This window comes from Urocampus carinirostris, chromosome 3, assembly GCF_059441175.1.
Source record: "Urocampus carinirostris isolate Australia breed hairy pipefish chromosome 3, RoL_Ucar_1.0, whole genome shotgun sequence".
Lineage (NCBI taxonomy): Eukaryota > Metazoa > Chordata > Actinopteri > Syngnathiformes > Syngnathidae > Urocampus > Urocampus carinirostris.
The window spans coordinates 22669460-22690630 of record NC_142351.1 but is presented as its reverse complement, the minus strand read 5'-3'; the positions used below and the strand labels follow the sequence as shown (position 1 = coordinate 22690630).

The window sequence follows — 21171 nt, the reverse complement described above, 5'->3', positions numbered from 1 at the left end:
GTGCTCAGGAAAAATAATCTATAACAGCAGCTGCAGGTGTCCTATTACAAAGCCACAGTAGAAAGCATTCTAACATACTGCATTACGGTGTGGTATGCTGGGTGCACAGCAGCAGACAGGAAAAAGCTCCAGAGGATCATCAAAACAGCCCAGAAAATCGTCGGTTGCTCTGTGCCCAGTCTGGAGGACATTGCCTGCTCTCGCTACCTCTGCAGAGCAGAAAACATCATCAAGGACTTTTCTCACCCTGGCCACCACCTCTTCGACCTGCTGCCTTCCGGCAAGCGCTACAGGTCACACAAAGCAAAAACAAACAGACTCAGAGACAGTTTCTTCCCCACAGCCATTACCACCCTAAACAGACACCGAACAAAAAAATGAAAACTCTTGCAAAAAACTACATCACACGAATGTAAAATGGTACTCACGTACATGCTGACTGCACTATGTTTGTTCACTGCTCAAAACAGACCCCGCACAAAAAAAGTGAAAACTCATGCCAACACTACCTCATACGAATATAATGGTACTCACGTCTATGTTCTGGCACATGTCGACTGCACTACGTTTACTGCTCACTTTGCACAATGTCTGACCATTTCTTTTTTCTGCACTATGATGTCTATGTTTGCACCAATGCATATTCTGACTATTTTTTTGCACTATGATGACTTTGCACCAAATGCAATATTGCACAACCCTTACGATACCAACGGTATCACGATAACACTGTATGTAACATCCCACATGCCGACATTTCTTGTGTAAATACCATGTAAATTATAACTATAGCCTTATCCCCCTTGTTTTGTTTTCTAACCTTATCTTCTCTGTTCCCTTATCTTCTTGGCTCATACCTCACTGTGAATGTGTAAAACTGGAGTGTCATGCCCAATTTCGTTGTCACAATATGTTAACCCATTTTGTAACAATGACAATAAAGGTATATTCTATTCTACTCTATTCACACATAACTTACGCCTATCATACACTCTTCCATACTCCATTACCAACCTTCTCAATGTTTCCTCAGAATCAGCCACAAGCGCTGTGTCGTCTGCAAAAAACTGACTTACTTGCTACACCGTTCCACTTTATCCATCATCTCGACACCTCTGCCAAATACTCTTCCACTTTCTCCTTTTCTCAAAGTATGATTTTAAAAGGGGCAATCATTTGTTGTCCATTACATTTCTGGTTAAACAGAAAACATTGACCTAAGAACAATTATTAGATGGTGGCAAATTTAACAAAAAAATAAAATACGGTGTATTATGAATGTATGTGAACTTTGTGATCTATAATTTAAATAAGAGATAATATTTAGTGTCCTGCAGTAAACAGCTCCATGTACAAGCATCCCGTTGTTTATTATATTTATTTTTCAGTGGAATAACTAACATTAATCCACATCAGTAGGTGGCAGCAGATAACCATTATATACAGTACCATTTATTTTCTGTTCATGAAGTATTGCTGAAAAATATATACATGTATAATGATTTATTTTGTGTAATGTCACCTTTAATCCTTGGATGCATGACCTACCAGTACATAAAATATTCAGTGAAAAATTGGGGGGGAATAAAAATACTAATGGCTTCATGTCGTAAGCATGCTCATGAAGGATACCTAGAATATGACAATTTTACAACTTGTTTTTATTTATAAAGATTTTGAAAGAAAAAAAAAACATGGGGTCGTTTTTTTGACCCCTTTTATGAATCTAGGCTTTGAAGATTAGTAAAGTCAAAATTTACTCATTTTCTTAAAATGTAGTTCAAAAAATGTTGCACTGGTAGATAATTATTGCTCATTTGAGGTATTTTGACCATTTTTGAAGAAAATCTTGATAAATCAATAAAACATAATTAAATCAAAATTAAAAAATCTTTTACAGTTTGCTGATTTGTTTAAAAGTACTAAAAAACTGGAAAATGTTAAAACCTAGTAAAAACATTATTTTCCTGGCAGATAATTACTGCTTATTTAAGTATTATTTTTGTAGAAAAATATTGTTTAAAATGTTTCAATATATATATATATATATATATATATATATATATATATATATATATATATCTCATCTCTCATCTCATTAGCTGCACCGCTTATCCTCAGTAGGGTCGCGGGGGTGCTGGAGCCCATCCCAGCGATCAGTGGGCAGGGGACACCCTGAACCGGTTGGCAGCTAATCGCATGTCTTTGGAATGTGGGAGGAACCCGGAGTGCCCGGAAGAAACCCACGCAAGCACAGGGATAACATACAAACTCTGCACAGTAATGCCGGTAGCTGGATTTGAACCCACACAGGAGGTTCCCAAGACCTTAGAACTGTGCCGCACATGCGCTAACCACTGCGCCGCCATGCTGCATATATATATATATATATATATATATATATATATAGAGAGAGAGAGAGAGAGAGAGAGAGAGAGAGAGAGAGAGAGAGAGAGAGAGAGAGAGAGAGAGAGAGAGAGAGAGAGAGAGAGAGAGAGAGAGAGAGAGAGAGAGATATTCTTAAGAGTGATAGTGTCAGGACCCGAACAGGAGATGGACCCAGTTACGTAACGTTTTCACACAAGCTTTATTTTAAGGGAATGGGGGAGTCATGCGCGTGAACACAAACACCAGTGATTCGGCAATCGCTGGGTGAAAGACGTTAGACAAAAGCCCGGCGTGGAAAAACAGGAAGCCAGAGGCCGACGAGATCGATACTAGATACACGAGCAGATACCGGACAGACGGGGTCGATACCGGACAAGACGGGACATAAAGGATTGATATCGCAAGATATGAGACAGGCGGGATAGATACCAGATACAGAGGACTGTAGCAAGATATCAGACAAGACGAGACAGACGGGATCGATACCAGACAATGGTGACTGGAGTCAGATATCAAACGGGACGGTTCTCTTCTTGGCTCTTGGGATCACAAGTAGACCAACATTTTCAGAGCGAAGGCTCCAGACCGGAACATAGGGGCAAATTAAATTTGAAAGATATGAGGGAGGAAGTCCATGCATGATTTTATATAATACCAACAGAACCTTAACATCTTAAGCCAACAGGGAGCCAATGCAGGTTAGCTCAAATCGGGGTAATGTGATCAAACCTTCTTGTCTTAGTTAAAAGCCTCGCTGCAACATTTTGTACCAGCTGAAGGCTCTTGATTTTGGACTTTGGGAGACCGTAGAGTAGTGCATTACAGTAATCGAGATGGGAAGTCACAAACGCGTGAATTATAATCTCCGCATCTGACCAAGACAGCATAGGACGAATTTTAACAATGTTGCGAAGATGGAAGAAAGATGTTCTAGTAATATTCTTCTCGTGTGTTTGAAGGGAAAGATCGGGGTCAAATGTGACACCTAAATTTTTGACTGACTCACTCTGGGTGATATTACATTTGTCAATGTTCAGAGCCGTTTTTGAGAACAAGTCGCGGCATTTAGATGGACCACTAACTAACATTTCGGTCTTTTCAGAGTTAAGGCGCAAGAAGTTGAGTGACATCCATTCTTTTATCTCATTGAGGCAGGTCTTCAAATTTCCACAGTTTAGTGGGGCAGATTCCTCCATCGGAAGATATAGTTGAGTGTCATCTGCGTAGCAATGGAAACTGATATTATACTTGCTAATAATATCACCTAATGGAAGCATGTAAATGCTGAAAAGAAGGGGCCAAGTACTGAACCCTGCGGAACACCACAGGTAACAAAAGGGCTCAGATGTCATTTCACCATATTTAACACAGTGCATCCTATCTGAGAGGTAGGATCTGAACCTTAAGGAGACGGTTACTGAAAGACCAATCTGTTTGTCCGTCAGTCCGTCCTTCCGTCCTTCCTTCCTTCCTTCCTTCCTTCCTTCCTTCCTTCCTTCCTTCCTTTTTTCCATCCATCCGTCCATCCATCTATCTATCTATCTATCTATCTATCTATCTATCTATCTATCTATCTATCTATCTATCTATCTATCTATCTATCTATCTATCTATCTATCTATCTATCTATCTATCTATCTATCTATCTATCTATCTATCTATCTATCTATCTATCTATCTATCTATCTATCTATCTATCTATCTATCTATCTATCTATCTATCTATCTATCTATCTATCGTCATAATTATTCACTGCGCATGCGTATTCTTTGAGCGGGGTCGCTGTTGTCACTAGCAGCTCTGCCCTGATACGCATGCGCGGTTTACGGTCACAGGCGCTTTGGCCATTAGCTACGCTACGCTTGCTACCTACAACATGGAGAGGAAAGGTAAACGTTGCTCACACGTTGTCACAAAATCACCGTTACGCAGAAGTGACGCCATATATTTGCTGCCCCATTTTTCGTGCGTGGAAAATTATCGGACGCAGATGAACGTCAATGTTTTTCATCGACCGCGTTTGTTCCGTACTTTTAGCTGCGGCGAGCTAGCATTAGCCTGGGGAGGATTAGCCAGGCGCAGTGAAGCTTCTCGCTCCTTCTGTGACATCCACGACGCCTACATTATCATGTTAGAATGTCATACCGTTTATTATGTAATTACTAGCAAACGTCTTTAAAATGTACACCACTGCAAATAATTGTCAGCATTGTGCCTCGGCCGGGTTGTTTTTGTGCTTTAATTTTTGCAAAGTCGGTGCTTGATGTCCTCCACTGTCAATACTATAGATGGGGGTTTCTTGTGTCTATCATTTTCATACAAAAGGACAAATACGTACTATAAAATTCCCCTTGACACTACATGCCCCAAATTTTGAATAATCTGTATGCAATCTGCAGTAGTATTACTATGCACAAAACCAGTTTACCGAATTAATTCATCATTTTACACATTTATACTTTCTCTCATTTCTCAATGTTACTCAGTCTGATTAAAAATATCCGTGGGAATAATTATGATTAGTGGCTGCTGAGAATCTGAAAAAACAAATTTTAAAGGGTTGTCAATTAACTGATTGTTTTTGATGCTTCTACCGGCTAAGCGCCACCAATGCCTTCCGAATCTACGTTTTCTGCATTGTGTGCAAGGAACACTTGCATATATGTTTCATATTTGAAAGAATGTAAACTTCAAAGTACTTCACATATGTTCAATGAATATTTTTCGTTGATTTGTATATATTAACATAATTTTGGATGTTTGTCTAAAACATGCATTTTAAATATTTTTAAGGATAATGGTGTTAATCTATTCAAATGTTGACATACGATGTAGACTCCAGCGACATAATGCTACTACATACAATTAAAATAACGTATATTAATAATTTGGTTTATGGCAACGGATCTTGTAATGGATTTCCATAATTTCTTATTTGATGCTATTACTTACTACGGCATGTCGGATTTGTTCATATATATATATATATATATATATATATATATATATATATATATTGGCATTTTGCTTTTATTCACAAAGCCACATGAAAATAAAATAAAAATATGTCAAAAGCAAGGAGCCAGTCAACACTACTTACAATGATTTGATCTTGGAATCAGAACTACCAGTATTGTAGAATAAAAAGATAAAAATCCCAACGAAAGCACATGTTCCTTTTCATGTGAAATACCTATCAAATACCCATTTGGGTAATTTTATGGAATATTTATATTTACACCAACAGGTGTAGCTAAAGGTACAAACACAATCATGAATACCCCAAAAATGTTTAATTATTGTTCTGCACATACATAAATAGATGCATGGACAACAATGAAGTTTGAGACTGCACCATTATGGGGGTCTGAGAGTTACATCAAATCAAGTCGTGTTTACTTGTATAGCCCTCAAAGGGCTGGACATACTACATACTATTCCAGATTACAGACAGGGGGATTACTACTTGTGAGGCCCCTTCTCAATGTTTCTTTTTGGTGTAATTGTAATCTGAGACATCTTGTGATTAAGGGCTATACAAATATATGTGACTTGACCTGACTAGACTATTATAGCACCATGCCCTGGTCTAAAACCTACACTAGCGCACGTAAAAACCCAAAACCTCAGCATTAGGGAAATGAAGAAACCTTGAGAACGGACTTCATATGAATAATCCCCCTTCCAGGATGACCAGACTGCAATGGATGTTGCAATACACAGACATGTATAGGTCATTCATAAGCTATTGGATATAAGTATGTTTAAAGCCTAACTTTAGACAGTTCCAATGAGGTTGCTGATCAAATCTCAGAGCGCAGAGCATTCCACTGAACCGTGACCCGAATGGAGAACGCTCTCGGACCTGCGGATCTCTTCTTGTCTCCTGGGATCACTAGCAGACCATCATTTTTCGAGCACGTTCTACTTTTATTCCAGAATGAAAATGTTGAAAGGAAGAAAAGGATTGTTTCATATGCCAATCCAAATCCACCCCCAAAAATGAAAAAGTAAGAGCTTAATTAAGGGCTATACAAATACACTTGACTTGACTACTCAGTGCATCTAAACATTTCACAAACTTGCACGCACAGCAAAAGGAACTGCAATGACAATTTCAGCCAGAAGATGGCATTTGCAGTCAGACTATTTTGAAGTTATGTACACCACCTTTAACTGGACCACACTGGTTTATAAAAGGGCTCCTGCGTTTACAGATGACATTCAAAAATTCTCACATCATAGTGCATTTTAGCAGCCGCTAATGCTGATTTCACTAAATCGCTGAATCTATTTGGGAACAATGAAAGAAAGAAAGCTTTAATGTTTTATGCTGCCCATCTCTATTTCTGTTTTCCTTATGTTTCCTTAAGTTCACACTCAATAATATTTTCATAAAACTGTCAAAGAAGTCTTGAGAATTGTTTATCGTAAATAGTTGGACCTTGTTATCTGCGTTAAGGAAGTATAATTTAATTGTTCTTTGATCTTTTTTTATCCTGAGGAGAAAATGGTACAATATATGGATTAACAAATAACCACTAAAACACAGTTAAACAAATAATTAAATATTTCATTCTTAAAACATTTTAACTACAGAGCAATGATACTTCATTGTACTGGCGACGACTCAATCTTTAAATTCTAATTTAATTTAAAAGTTGCAAACAACGTGCCATTCATGTTGACTTAGACCAGGGGTCGGGAACCTTTTTGACTCAAAGAGCTATAAAAGCAAAAAATATTAATTTTATTTTGGGAAAGAGCCACACCATATATTATGAGACAAATTTACTAAATTGCTAAACCCGCGCCCCAGACAAAAGCTTAGTCTTCAGCACATTTATTTTTGATGATTTGATAAAAATTATGAAAAGAGAATAATGCCAGAGCCCCTGTCCCAAATTCAACAAACAGACCACTTTAAACTTGTCTCTTTCTTGCAATTACTCAAGATCGGTTAAACTCCTTTTGACCCTTTTTTCATACATATTGGTTTCAAAACCAGATGCAAGCATTTATTTTGTAAAAACGTTACAACATTCTGAGAATAGGGAGCCTTATGTGCTTACCTTTGGCGAGAGATGGGAGGGAATGCTTGTACTTTTTGCATAGCTCCACCCATCCCTCCCACTCACCCAATCAAATGACTAAGTTCTCTTCCGGTGTTTTGGCGTATTTACAGTTCTGTGGATTCATCATAAAGTATCTGAACACCGAACACAGATTATATAGTGAACTTTTAAATAAAGGATTCTTTAGCGTTGTACAGCCAAAACGAGTTTTTTTCCCCTTTTTTTGTGTGACACCTTGACTGTAAATTGTAGTGAAAAACGTGCCCTATATATACTGCGAAGTGTTTCCTTCGCAATTAGCTCTGGTTTGGCTTTACGTGTACCTGAATAGGATAGACAATCCCGGTTTTGAACAAGATGGAGAAATTTTGCATGCAATCAAATTGGTCTCTGAGCCACAGATACTCATAGAAAGAGCCATATATGGCTCGCGAGCCATAGGTTCCCGACCCCTGACTTAGACTATCAACATGGGCGAACATAGATAGAACTCTAACTGGCTGGAAGGTAGCTGTCTAGTTGTTAATGTAGTTTGGTGTTATATTACTCCACATACACATCTACAATATCGGTACGATAAATGTGCACCATGCAAGGAGTACTTTTGGTGTTTTGTGTGTATTAGCTTGTTTGTGCATGCCACATCCTGGTGATGCCACTGAATTCAAATAACCGGGTCTGTTTCTTGTTCCCACAGTGTTGGCTATTCAGGCAAGAAAGAAGAGGGGCAAAGCCAAGAAGTCCAGCAAAAAGTGAGATTTTTCCCTGTGTTTAGTTCGTGGTACCTTGATACAGTATATATATATACTGGACTGTCTCAGAAAATTAGAATATTGTGATAAAGTTCTTTATTTTCTGTAATGCAATTAAAAAAACAAAAATGTCATACATTCTGGATTCATTACACATCAACTGAACTATTTCAAGCCTTTTATTATTTGAATATTGCTGAATTTGGCTTACAGCTTAAGAAAACTCAAAAATCCTATCTCAAAATATTAGAATACTTCCTCAGACCAAGTTAAAAAATAATTTTATAACAGCAAAACTAAATCAAACATTTGAAAATGTCCATTGATGCACTCAGTACTTGGTTGGGAATCCTTTTGCACGGATTACTGCATCAATCCAGCGTGGCATGGAGGCAATCAGCCTGTGGCATTGCTGAGGTGTAATTGATGCCCAGGATGCTTCGATAGCGGCCTTCAGCTCATTTGCATTTGTAGGTCTGGTGTCTTTCATCTTCTTCTTAACTATACCCCACAAATTCTCGATGGAGTTCAGGTCAGGGGAATTAGCAGGCCAATCAAGGACAGTGATGCCATGGTCAGTGCACCAGTTACTGGTGGTTTTGGCACTGTGGGCAGGTGCCAGATCATGCTGGAAAATGAAATCCTCATCTCCATAGCGCTTTTCAGCAGATAGAAGCATGTAGTGCTCTAAAATCTCTTGGTACACAGTTGCATTTACTCTGGACTTGATGAAACACAGTGGACCAACACCAGCAGCTGACATGGCTCCCCAAACCATTGCTGACTGTGGGAACTTCACACTGGATTTCAAGCAACTTGGATTTTGCTCTTTTCCAGCCTTTCTCCAGACTCTGGCGCCTTGACTTCCAAATGAAATGCAAAACTTGCTTTCGTCTGAAAAGAGGACTTTGGACCACTCTGCAACTGTCCAGTGCTTCTTCTCCATAGCCCAAGTCAGACGCTTCTTCCGTTGTCTTGAGTTCAGAAGTGGCTTGACCATGGGAATACGGCTATAGTAGCCCATTTACCGGACACGTCTGTGAACTGTGGCTTTTGATACCTGGACTCCAGCTTCAGCCCACTGTCTTTGAAGCTCCCCCAAATTCTGGAAGCGGCTCTTCTTCACAATTTTGTTAAGGCTGCGGTCATCTCTCTTGGTTGTGCAGCGTTTCCGGCCACATTTTTCCCTACCAGCAGACTTTTTGTGGATATGCTTTGAAACTGCACTCTGTGAACAGCCTGCTCTTTGAGAAATTTCTTTTTGTGTCTTACCCTCCTGATGGAGGGTATCAATGATGGTCCTCTGGACAGCAGACAGATCAGCAGTCTTCCCCATACTTGTGATTTAGTTTACTGAACCAAGCTGAGTGTTTTTAAGGCTCAGAAAACCCTTGCAAGGTGTTTCGAGTTAATTAGATGATTCAGGTGATTAGTTGAATAGCCTACTTGTATACTTTTTCATGATATTGTGATATTTTGAGATAGGATTTTTGAGTTTTCTTAAGCTGTAAGCCAAATTCAGCAAAATTCAAATAATAAAAGGCTTGAAATAGTTCAGTTGATGTGTAATGAATCCAGAATGTATGACATTTTTGTTTTTTTAATTGCATTACAGAAAATAAAGAACTTTATCACAATATTCTAATTTTCTGAGACAGTCCAGTATATATATATATATTATTTCTCCTCTCACGATACACACTTGTGTCAGCACTTGGACTTAATTATTTTTTTTCATACAAATGTATTTTCACAAAGAATAACAATGGTCTTAATTGTCATTGATAACAATGTAGTGAACATCACTTGCAAAATTAGACATGGCACTCCAGGATAAACCTGTAGTAAAGACTTAAAAGAAGAAAATAATAGACATCATACAGTATACCACTGTAACAAACTAACTCCCTGTTGTACTTATTTTTTTCATAGCACTAATACAATACAGTGGAACCTCGGTTTTCGAACGCCTCTCAGTTCGAACAAATCGGTTCTCGACCAAAAATTTCGAGAAATTCTTGCTTCGCTTTTCGTTCAAAAAATCGGAGTTCGAACGCCGGTACGCTAGGGGCGATGCTGAGCGGCGTACAAGTGTAGATTGCCCCCACCCCTCGTAAAGAACTGTTGTCACTGCAACGCGCACTCCTTCTCTGCTTTCGTTTTTCAAAAGCGGTGAAGGGAGTCTTTTAACTCCTAATTATGCCTCGGAAGAAGGTTGGTGCAAGCAGCAAAGTTGCTACAGGTGAAAAAAGAGGAGTAGTGCGTACAACTATTGCATTTAAGAAAGAAATAATAGCAAAATATGAAGAAGGTGTGCGAGTTTCCCTTCTTTCAGGAATACAGCATGGCTTCTGCAGATAACCGCCAAGGTAAGAAATCCTACTCATAATTCTTTTCTTTATCCTTTAACTGCTCACCACTTGTTGTGGAGACCCGGGTGCTAAATGACGTGTAAACGACCTGACTTTTTTATTTTTACACGTTCATGTTAGCGTAATCTTCCATACGAAAGATTACGCTAACGCGAACGTACGATTAGCCTGGGTTAGCTTCATGTTTACTTTCGTGGTAAACATTTAGGGTGTTGGAACGGATTAAAACAATTTTACATTACTTTTAATGGGAAAAAACGACTTCGGTGATCGTACAAATCGGTTTTCGTACAAAGAAATGGAACGTATTATGGTCGAGAACCGAGGTTCCACTGTATAAGGATCTGCAAGCCTCAAATCGCTGCCCAATTTTCATTTCTGCTTTTGAGAGGTTTAGTATGTCAGGGTTTCCCTCAGAACATTTTCCGAGCCTGGTAAATTGGGCAACAGGAAGTGGAAGTGGTTGTCTGACTCTGAACACCATAAATGCTCAATCCTTTTTGTTAACTGTTAAAATGGATAATAAAGTTCTCTATTTTGGTTGTAGAAAATAAAATGCGGTGGTCGTCAATTGGTGTAAGGAGTTTCTACGTCGGTTGCTTGCTGTTCATTCAAAATCCTGTTGTCCCCTTTGATTTGAAAAGCTCTGAGAGAAATTTTGTTTTCAAATTGTTACTAAATATACTAGATTTCAAGATTGTATCCCAAGATTGAGTAGTATAATCTCTCTTGTGCTTTTAATTTTAGACACGTGTAGAAGTATTATAAACATTTAATAATTGTTGCCTTGGTGTCCGTGTTAATGAAGGGTCACCGTTTATTCTTGCTTTTGTGAAAACCAAACATATTATTAACAGGCAGCCAGCTAATCCCAGAAGTCGTCAGCCAGCCCAACAAGAAGCCTCTCCTCAGGAACCCGAAGAACCTGAGGAAATTCTGGGCTCTGACGATGAAGAGCAGGAGGATCCTAATGACTATTGCAAGGGTGAGTGTTGTTAAAACCTTGTGCTAACGTTACCTGTCATAAAAACTGTCTTTGTAAGATGACATATAGAAATATATGACATTGTTAAAATGATCCGTCGCCAATTACCTTATCTTTGGATACAAACACTGTTTATTGTTGTAGGGGGCTACCACCACGTAAAAGTGGGCGACCTTTACAACGGAAAGTATCATGTCATTCGGAAACTCGGCTGGGGGCACTTCTCGACTGTGTGGCTCGCCTGGGACATCCAGTAGGGAACTTTCCCCTTTATTGTTTCTGTAGTTTTCACGCAATGATGTATTTAGGTTACATTTAATCCATATTGGACTTTAAAACAATGTTATTGTGTGATGGTACCTAGGATGAAGAGGTTTGTTGCTATGAAGGTGGTTAAGAGTGCAGAACATTACACGGAAACGGCTGTTGATGAGATCAAACTTCTCAAGTCTGTGAGTGATACTTTTCAACAATAATTTAAAATGCATTACTCTGTACACTGTTATATTATGTCAGTGAAGTACTAAATGTGTTTTTGCACCCAGGTCAGAAACTCAGATCCTGATGATCCTAAACGGGAGATGGTGGTTCAGATGTTGGATGACTTTAAGATCTCTGGGGTCAATGGAACCCGTATCCTTTATCAATTTTTATCCCTGACTTGATCCATTTGGGTTTGATGCACATTTCATTAGACATACTCTTAACAGGTTGTTGCTGTTTCTCCGGTTTTACAATAACTGTAAAAGAAATGCCATAAAAATTGCAAACATGTAACAAGAATATCAAGGAGCTACAGTTTTTACCCTCACAACTAGAAAGTGCTTCATTTAGTATGACAACGCTTTGGGCCTATACAATTATTCCACTCTACCAACATGGGTAAAATTGGCTCATATTCTGCTTTCAAATGAAGAAGAGGCTGCAATGAATGTAAATTATGTTAAAACCAATCTAATTATAGTTGGGGAAAAAAAAATATTTTTAAGCAACATAATCTTTTAGATGACATGTCAAAGTCAAGGCCCGTGAGCCGGCTGTGGCCGCAACGTTTTCTACGGCACTTGAGATGTTCTCGATAAAGATAAAAACAATTTTTAGGTTTTATTTGAGGTCATTTTATCTCAATTTTGTATAGGCCACTTATGGATCCTAAATTATACAATATTCTTTTATTTTTGGGGACAGTGTGTATTATTTCGCATCTCCTTGTGGAAAAAAATAATTTAATTAATTTTTTTTTTTAAATAATAAGTAAAAATAAATTAATTAACATTTTATTTTTTTAATATTGGCAGGTGGAGAAATTTGCATTTATTTAATATAACATAAGTGTGACTTAATTAAAAGGAGCTGGCACCATTGTCGTCCATCTTCAAGGTTCATATGGTTGCTTGAAATCTTTGAAAATGCTTTAATTTCAATGTTTTGTTTTATAGGTCAGGAAAAAGCTTGAATTTCAGGTAAAGGGCATGAAAGTGCTTTAAATTGTTGCCATTGCTATGTTTCCTGGCAGTTTTAGTCAATAGACCACGCATTAAATGAAGAAAAATAAAACAAATGTACTTGAAAATGACAGACTCGCTTACTTCTCGACGTGGCTTGGTCATGTGAAGCATCACAGCCTCCTACCGGTCGCATCCAAGAAGACAGGTGCATCGGGCGCCCGCTTTGAGACTGGGAGGTCGGTGGTTCGCGCCCCGGCCGAGTCATTCCTAAGACTTAAAAAGTGGTCGGCGGCGCCCTCTGTTGGCTGCGGCTGCATCGGCTCGCTACAACGGGTCAGGTGCAATCGACATTTCGTTCTGTGTACATTGTTACACAGAATGATAATACAAGGAAATTATTATTATTATTATTATTATCAGACTAGTCATAGCAATTCTGTCAATATCATTAATTTGAGACCAAATTTGGCTTATTTTCTGCTTTTCATACATACAGTACTTTCTTTTTGTCCTCTGTGTTGAACTTCATTATTACTCAACCCACATTGAGCCGTCTCTGTTTGTGAACAAGTGTGACGTAGCCAAGCTGCACTTGCATTGATGAAGCAGAACGGCGGAATTCATGTCAGTTTATATCAGTAAATTGACACAAAAAGATAGTTGATCATAGGTAGGAACAATCTCAAAATAGCACAAAATATGTGCTAGCAGCAAGATAACGACTTTATTGTAGTCATCAAAGTTAAAAAAAGAGGTATTTTGATCTGTGTTGTATTTCTCCCTTTGAAGGTATTGGAAATATGTAAAAATAGGCCTTGAAGTTGGCCATAAAAACCCCTGCATTTTACTTAAAAAAAACCTTGTGAAAGGCCGCGTGAAAAAATTGGAAGAACATGCAGTTTAGTTTCTTTTTGAGTCTACGTAGTTTGTAGTATTGCTTGTGCATTTGAGCACTTATTTTTAGTTGCACTAAACAATACAGCGACATCTAGTGGTCAAATAATACACACTGTCCATTTTATATTAACGATATATAATATATATATATAATATATATATATATATATATATATATATACACACCCTGTTGAAAGATCACTGACAGCCATAAGACCAGATTGCTATATTTATCTGAGGATATTGGAGTAAATTTGTTAGGTTCACCAAACTATGCATCATTAGAAACATAGTTATTTGGCCCTCTGCCCAATTGACCTTAACACACCGGTTTTAAATCCCTTTAGTTATTTTGTTTATGAACAGAAATCTTCACTGTAACAGATGTAAAACGTTGACATCATGGTAATATTTTAAGTTTGCTAAACAGTATTCAATTTGCTCAAAAATTGTGAAACAATAGGGTATGTTAGTGATTCTGTAGTGCAGGGGTTAGAACATTCGCCTAACAAGTGAAAGGTCCCCGCCCTGGTTTATTCCTGGACGCTGGCTATTTCAGCTGAAAATGAAAATCTCCATTCTGATCCCTGCACACTGCATATCAATGTTGCGATCTTAACGTTTTTCATTCAGACGTCTGCATGGTGTTTGAGGTTTTGGGGCACCACCTTTTGAAGTGGATTATCAAATCAAATTACCAGGGTTTACCACTACCTTGTGTAAAGAGTATCATTAGACAGGTAAGGAACTCGAATTTACCTATCACACTTGAGCATGTTCAAGGCACAGATGACCCTTCATTGTAGCATGATTACCCCTCTTGCCTTTTCTTGATTTTTTTATGTTGTCATATTGTCCAAGGGGTCAACTGGTATTAACTCATTCAAAGCCTTAACATATACAGAGCAGTCGCGAGAGCAGTGTGGCAAGCATTCTGTTTATTTATATATTTTCGGCTTAAATCTTGCGAAAGAGTGAACCCGTGATAACTGAAGCGCTAAGTAGAATAGAATAGAATAGAATATGCCTTTATTGTCATTGTTACAACATGGGATATGCTGTGACAACGAAATTGGACGAAGGGTCTCTAAATGTGTTTTCAGGATGGGTAAAAAAATGAGTCAAAATGGCAAAAAAAATGGGCTGGTTTTATTATTTGAAACGTCTGGCGTTGAATGAGTTAATGATTTCTTCTTCAATAAGTGCAGAACAAGCAGTTTGGATCGGTTATCAAAATTGCTTCCAGGTTCTTCAAGGGCTCGACTACTTACACACCAAGTGTCAGATCATCCACACAGACATCAAGCCGGAGAATATCCTGATGAGCGTCGAGGAGCCGTACGTCCGCAAGCTGGCTGTTGAAGCCGCTGAATGGCAACGGGCGGGAGCGCCGCCTCCCTCAGGCTCCGCAAGTATGAGACTTACTACTGGTCTCTGTGCCGACTTATTCAAAATGTTTTCCAACCGGTGACATTCTTTTTTTCTCAGTTAGCACGGCTCCTGCTCCAAAACAGGTGAATATGACTTTTTGAAAAATGTCTCGGTTGCACTAAATTGAACATTACTTTGTACACATTTAAACTAGGTTTTACACTCACAAAGGTTTTTTTTTCTCTGATAAACTCGTAACTCTTATTGAACAAACGATGATTTATTAAAATAAAAGGTTTAACTGTTTTTGAAACAAATGATAATTTAAAGGGACAGTTTGTTTTATTTAGCGTCTCCCAATAGTAAAAAATTTTCTTTATGTTCAGCGTTTCCCATGGCATATAAAAACCCTGGCGGGATACCAAAATAATCAGTCTTTTTTGTCCTCTCACTCACTCGCCGCCAAACTTTTGATAAACCATTACGTGTCTGTATGATGTCACCAGTCACTGAAATACGTTATGCCACATATAGTTAGAAAATGTAAACTCTCAAAGTTATGATGACCATTTCAGAATACAAACGTGTGTAAAGCAATTCATGTTTCATTTTTACGTACCATTATTACGCGGAAGTTTGCACAATAATTGATTTGAATCGTAGAAAGAGAAGCCAAACATTTACAACTCTTTGCAAAAGTTTCTGTGTTGTAAACTGGTTGTCTCCAAATGGCCACTTTTGGAATGGACTAAACCTACATTTAGAAAAATGGATGAAATACAATGTTTAGTTTTTCCATTGTCTTCAATTTTGATAAGGTACCAGGTAAAGCTTCAAGCTATTGTCTCACCTGTTTTCCAGCTAATATGCCCATGCTACGCTTATCTACAGGCATTTAATGCAAAAACCTTCTATTTCTTTGTGTTCCAACTCAGATTACCTTTCAAAATAGATCAAAACCGTTCACATTCTCCAAATGGTTCAAGAACAGCATTCAATTTACTTAGGGTACGTCTTGGATTGGGATTTTAGGCAAATTTTACAAAAAGGTTTAGGGGTTGACAGTTCACTGTTTTTTATTCATTCATTTCATGCATAATGTTACATTATACTTGGTAGTACATCGGTTAAAGCAACAAAAAAATCTGAAAAACCGTTTGGTAGCTGAGCTGAAAGAGCCGATTCTTTAAAAACAACCGAAATTCCCATCACTAATAGGTTGCGCTATACAATAACATACCTGTCAACTTTTATGTTTTCCCCATATTTTATACGTTTTTTTTGATTAATTCAAATTGTGTACGCAGTAAAACAATTTTTGTATTTATAAATAAATAAAACAACTAGGTTTTCTTTTTCAACAACGTAGGCCTCGGCAACATGACAAAAGTTTTTATCGTGATACAAAATGTATTTTCACTTGATATCGATAAGTTTCACATCTTTTTTCTTTCACATTTTAGGTTTATTTTTTTCCCCAAGTGAAAGTTAACAAAACAAGATGCTGCTTAATCCTATATTCAATATCAGAACAAAGGCGAAATTACTACACAACATTTCACAAATATGAGAAACATTAAACAAAATGAGGTTATCAAAACGCTGAACATTGCACATCACCTAGACCAGGGGTGTCAAACTCATTTTAACTCGGGGGGGCCACACGACAGAACAAACATTCTGTTGGGGGCCGGACTAGTAGATTAAAGAGAAAGATAAAGAAATAAGAGAAAGAGGGAGGGAAAAGGAGAGAGGGCGGGACAAAGAAAGTGAGAGAGCGTGAGAGACAAGAGATAAATAGGGGAGGCGTGAAAGAGGGGGAAGAAAGGGAGCGGAAGAAAGAAATCCAGAGAGAAATAGAAAGACAGAAGGAGAGAAAAGAAAAAAGAGCGCGACGGGTAGGAAGAGAGAAAGAGAAAAGAGAAAAAAGGAAGTTAGAGCAAAATAAGTTAAAAAGACACAGAGAGAGAAAGAGACAGAGCAACAAAGGATGAGAAAAAGAGACACTGAGAGTGACAGAGACAGAGAGTGGGAGAGAGAGAGAGAGAGAGAAAAATAAATACAAGTACAGTGTCTTTGTTTGAGGCACCTTTCTTTGGCAACATCAAGTTGACATATTTAGACCTGCAGCTTGTTTTTCTCTTGCGCTTCTCTGAGTGATGTCTCGCGGGCCGGATTCAATCCCTTAGCGGGCCTGATCTGGCCCGCGGGCCGCCTGTTTGACACCTGCGACCTAGACATTGACCTGCAATCCTCCAAAATTAAATAACCATCAATACACATTTTAATTTACACTCAGCAACAAACATGTTAAAGCTTTCTTGTGCAATAGGTCTTAAAGTGTCCCGCAATGTTAACAAAACAAATAGACAAAAGGACATGGCACGCTACTGGAAAACGCTGTAATGAGCGTTTGTTGCTGTTTGGGCTAAACACCCAATGACCCGGTGCTTGACCTGCTAGCACTTGTTTTGGATTTTTTTTTTTTTTTATTCTGTATAATTTAGCAGGTGATATTGTTTTAAATAATGGAATAAATTTGACGTATCAGCTTCGTTATAGCCATTCTTGCGATATGATTGACAGGTCACTGTTTCCTTCTTTTCCTGAATATTTGTCTGGAATTTGTGTTTTCATTGCGTTAGCGCCCCTATTTTCTCCTGTGAGTGGGTGGTGTAATTGCAGTTCAAATATATTGACTCCTATCGAACGTTTTTATTATTTATTGTGGCGAAAGTTATATCACAATAATTATCATTATCGTTTTATCGCCCAGGCCTACTACATAGCCTTTTTTTCAAAGAATAAAAAAGTGCTGTGTTGTGTTTCTAAGGTTGATTATCACTCAATAAGGGAATTGCAATCATTAATAAGGGGAGCAATTGGCTGAGATTGACAGGTATGTAATCACACCCTGTAAACCATCAAATAGGAACCGGCATCCTGTCATACCAGCAATCACAAAAGAAGTGGTACTGATATTTAATAATGTCATTTACTAAATCACCGATATGAGTATTTAATTAAATGTAAAGTTCACATCAGAGATTGATTAGTCGCCGATTTGATATCTCAAAATAGTCCAACACTGAAGCAACGATAGTTATTTTTAGTGTAATTAGATAAGCACATTTTTATTTTTTTTGCATTTCATTTACCATGTTTTGTGGGTGTGAATTGTTTGCTGCGTCATTGCCTTTTAAAACAAGTATATGTATGATTTAATAGTTTAAAAGGGCACACATTCATCATAGATCCAGCTTCTTGATTTGCTCAAGAAAATGCACCAGATTAATGCGTTAGAATTTGAAATGTACCAAATTTTCTTCCGCTGGTTGGTGAGAGGGATTGTGGGCAATGCAGGGGGCATGCCCCCTGGACCCCTCTAGACTATCCACCCACCGGGGTCTCAGAAAATTCCATGGGAAACACTGAATTTTGATTTAGATAAAGAGCAAAAAATATATGAACTATCATATAAACATGCATTTTTAAAAATACTCCTATCGTGAGAAATTAACATTAATTCTACATAACATGAGCTTCACCTAAAAGGAGCTGATGTAATTGTCAGACATAATGCTGGGCAAAAAAAATAAAACAGTGCGTTTTGAGTCCCTGCAGTTTGTATTCTTCAGTCTGCTTTGTAGTACTCGTTTCCGGTTGCCCTACAGCTTAGAGCGAGTGGTCAAAAAAACACTGTCCCTTAAATTTGTTACTATCTGCAATTAAACACCATTTTTTTAATTAATTAAATGATTTGTTATTATATAAATAAGCCAATTTTGGGGGAGTGGAGATTTTTACCATCTGCACAACATTTTGAAATTCATCACAGCATTTTTGTCACCTGACTTCCTTTAACCCAAAGATACCATGTTTAGAATATTGCAGCGGCATTAACCAGTTAAAAAATGTGATGTCACTTCTAAGTTCTGTATGTCCCTTTCACAGACTCTTAAAATGTCTAAAAACAAGAAGAAAAGATTAAAAAAGAAACAAAAGCGACAAGCAGCATTGCTGGAAAAGTGTATAATGGACTTGGAAGAGATGGAGAAGACCACAGAGAACCCGGAGGAAGATGATGATGTCGATGAGGAGCCTGAGTCCCCAAAGGGTCGGGCCTGTGCTCCTCTTAGGCAGCTGTCTTTGCAAGATTTGGAAAACCAAGATGCAGAAGGTTAGACCTTATTTGGAAGTGGTTGTGAGTAGGGCTGCACAATTAAACAAAATCCAATCGATTTCGCAATGTGACGTAGTGCGGTAGTTTAACTGACAACCACTGCGTTTTTTTTTTTTTAAATGGTTCATAGTTCCAGTTTGTTTTTTGATTGATGGGGTATTTGGCCAACAAGGGTCTAATTTCTTGGTTTAACAGCGCCGGCCAAACAAGCAGTTTTTGAATGGCACCATTCAATAGAAACGTGTGTGCACAACTTTGATTGGCTGCTGTAAGCTGCCAGTCAGTCATGCAGCGCGTGCACAAACGGCCACCAAAACAAACGTCACATCTCGTAGCTCCAGTGGCTCCTTGCATGGAAAAAATGTATCAATTGAATTGGACTCCCAAGAAAGTCAGAAAAGTGCAAGGAAAAACTGATCACCAGCAGGTGCTCCTGGATTTTTATCGCGCCTGGGAATTGACAGAGGCAGTGTCTGAAGGGGAAAGCGAACAGCTAGCCTACAGACTCTTAAGCCACCATTGCTGATCCTGGCTAGTCACAAACGCCAGATCCATTACTAATAAAGCGGACGACTTGGAGCTACTACTTGAGGAAAACTGCTACATTTGTGGCTGTATTTCAATCATCTCAAAGTCGCGGGGACCCGACTAGCGTGTAGCTTGCCAGCCGCTCTCTTAATCGTTTTCTTACACTTGTTACAGTCGTATACTCTGTCTCTAATTACGTCATCTCAACTTATGTTTCCATGTCACTATGATAATGTTCTCCCTGGCTATGCACTTTTCTTTTAAAATCGAAAAATCGCATCAAAACTGCAATTTAGGTCCGGAAAATCGCAATTTGCTTTTTTCCAAAATCGTGCAGCCCCTAGTTGAGTGTGTTTGTTCCCCTCAGCACACTGAATTAATATAGTATCAAAGTATTAAAGAAACTGAGGGTCTGACCATTAGCTTTTCCTTTCCCAGCGGTTCCAGTGAGAAGTGCGAATACAGAAGGGACGTCCGAGCAAACTTGTAATGGGCATGCGGAGCTGGAGCAGCGTCTACCTCGGTGGAAGGAAGAAGACCAACACAATGGGAATGCCATATGTAATGGTTTGGACCATGGCAACCTCAAAGACAAGATGCACATTGACATTGAAGGGGCTCACTGCAGCGGAGTGCCCTCTAGGCACTTTTCTGCCGTACTGGAGGAGGATTTGGGAGAGAACATTTGTCGAAACCAGCAAGAAGATGAAAGTGGTGATATTCTGCAAAATGGTCAGTTTTGCACAAGCAGTCAGAGATGGTTCAGCCACTTGACAATTCTTCAGAATTTTTTCTGTTCTCCCTGCTTTGATATAGGTAAGCAAACGGCGGGATCTCTGCTTGTCAACCCTCTTGAGCCAATCAATGCAGACAAGATCAAGGTCAAGATTGCAGACCTGGGAAATGCCTGCTGGGTGGTGAGTTGTCCTATTGTGACCTGAAGGCTTTCCTGATTACCTGTCATGCCCTCCAGATACAAACAACCGTTCCAAAAATAGGAAAGCTTTGCCTTCCTTAATAGAGGACAGCCATCTTGTGTAAACCTTGTTTCTTGAAACCTTATTTTTTTCTGAAAGCCATTATCAGTGCGTGTTATGAGCTAAGATACCGAGTAGCTTTGCAAAGAATGAACTTCATTTGTTCGGGGTACTTTATCTGAGCAACACGAATC

General features: G+C 38.5%; 1 protein-coding gene across 3 annotated transcripts in view; it reads left to right on the top strand.

Moving 5' to 3' along the window:
- The first annotated feature begins 4175 nt into the window (after window positions 1-4175).
- srpk1a (SRSF protein kinase 1a) overlaps window positions 4176-21171 on the top strand; it is a 24506-nt gene continuing 7510 nt past the window's right edge. For all 3 annotated transcript variants that reach the window (XM_088331106.1, XM_088331107.1, XM_088331108.1), the window contains exons 1-12: window positions 4176-4278; window positions 8162-8216; window positions 11446-11573; window positions 11718-11826; window positions 11938-12025; window positions 12119-12206; window positions 14552-14658; window positions 15165-15330; window positions 15407-15432; window positions 19244-19469; window positions 20439-20732; window positions 20817-20917. In XM_088331106.1, the coding sequence (XP_088187232.1) occupies window positions 4266-4278; window positions 8162-8216; window positions 11446-11573; window positions 11718-11826; window positions 11938-12025; window positions 12119-12206; window positions 14552-14658; window positions 15165-15330; window positions 15407-15432; window positions 19244-19469; window positions 20439-20732; window positions 20817-20917 (1401 nt within the window). In that variant the 5' untranslated portion in view covers window positions 4176-4265. The remainder of the gene's footprint in view (window positions 4279-8161; window positions 8217-11445; window positions 11574-11717; window positions 11827-11937; window positions 12026-12118; window positions 12207-14551; window positions 14659-15164; window positions 15331-15406; window positions 15433-19243; window positions 19470-20438; window positions 20733-20816; window positions 20918-21171) is intronic.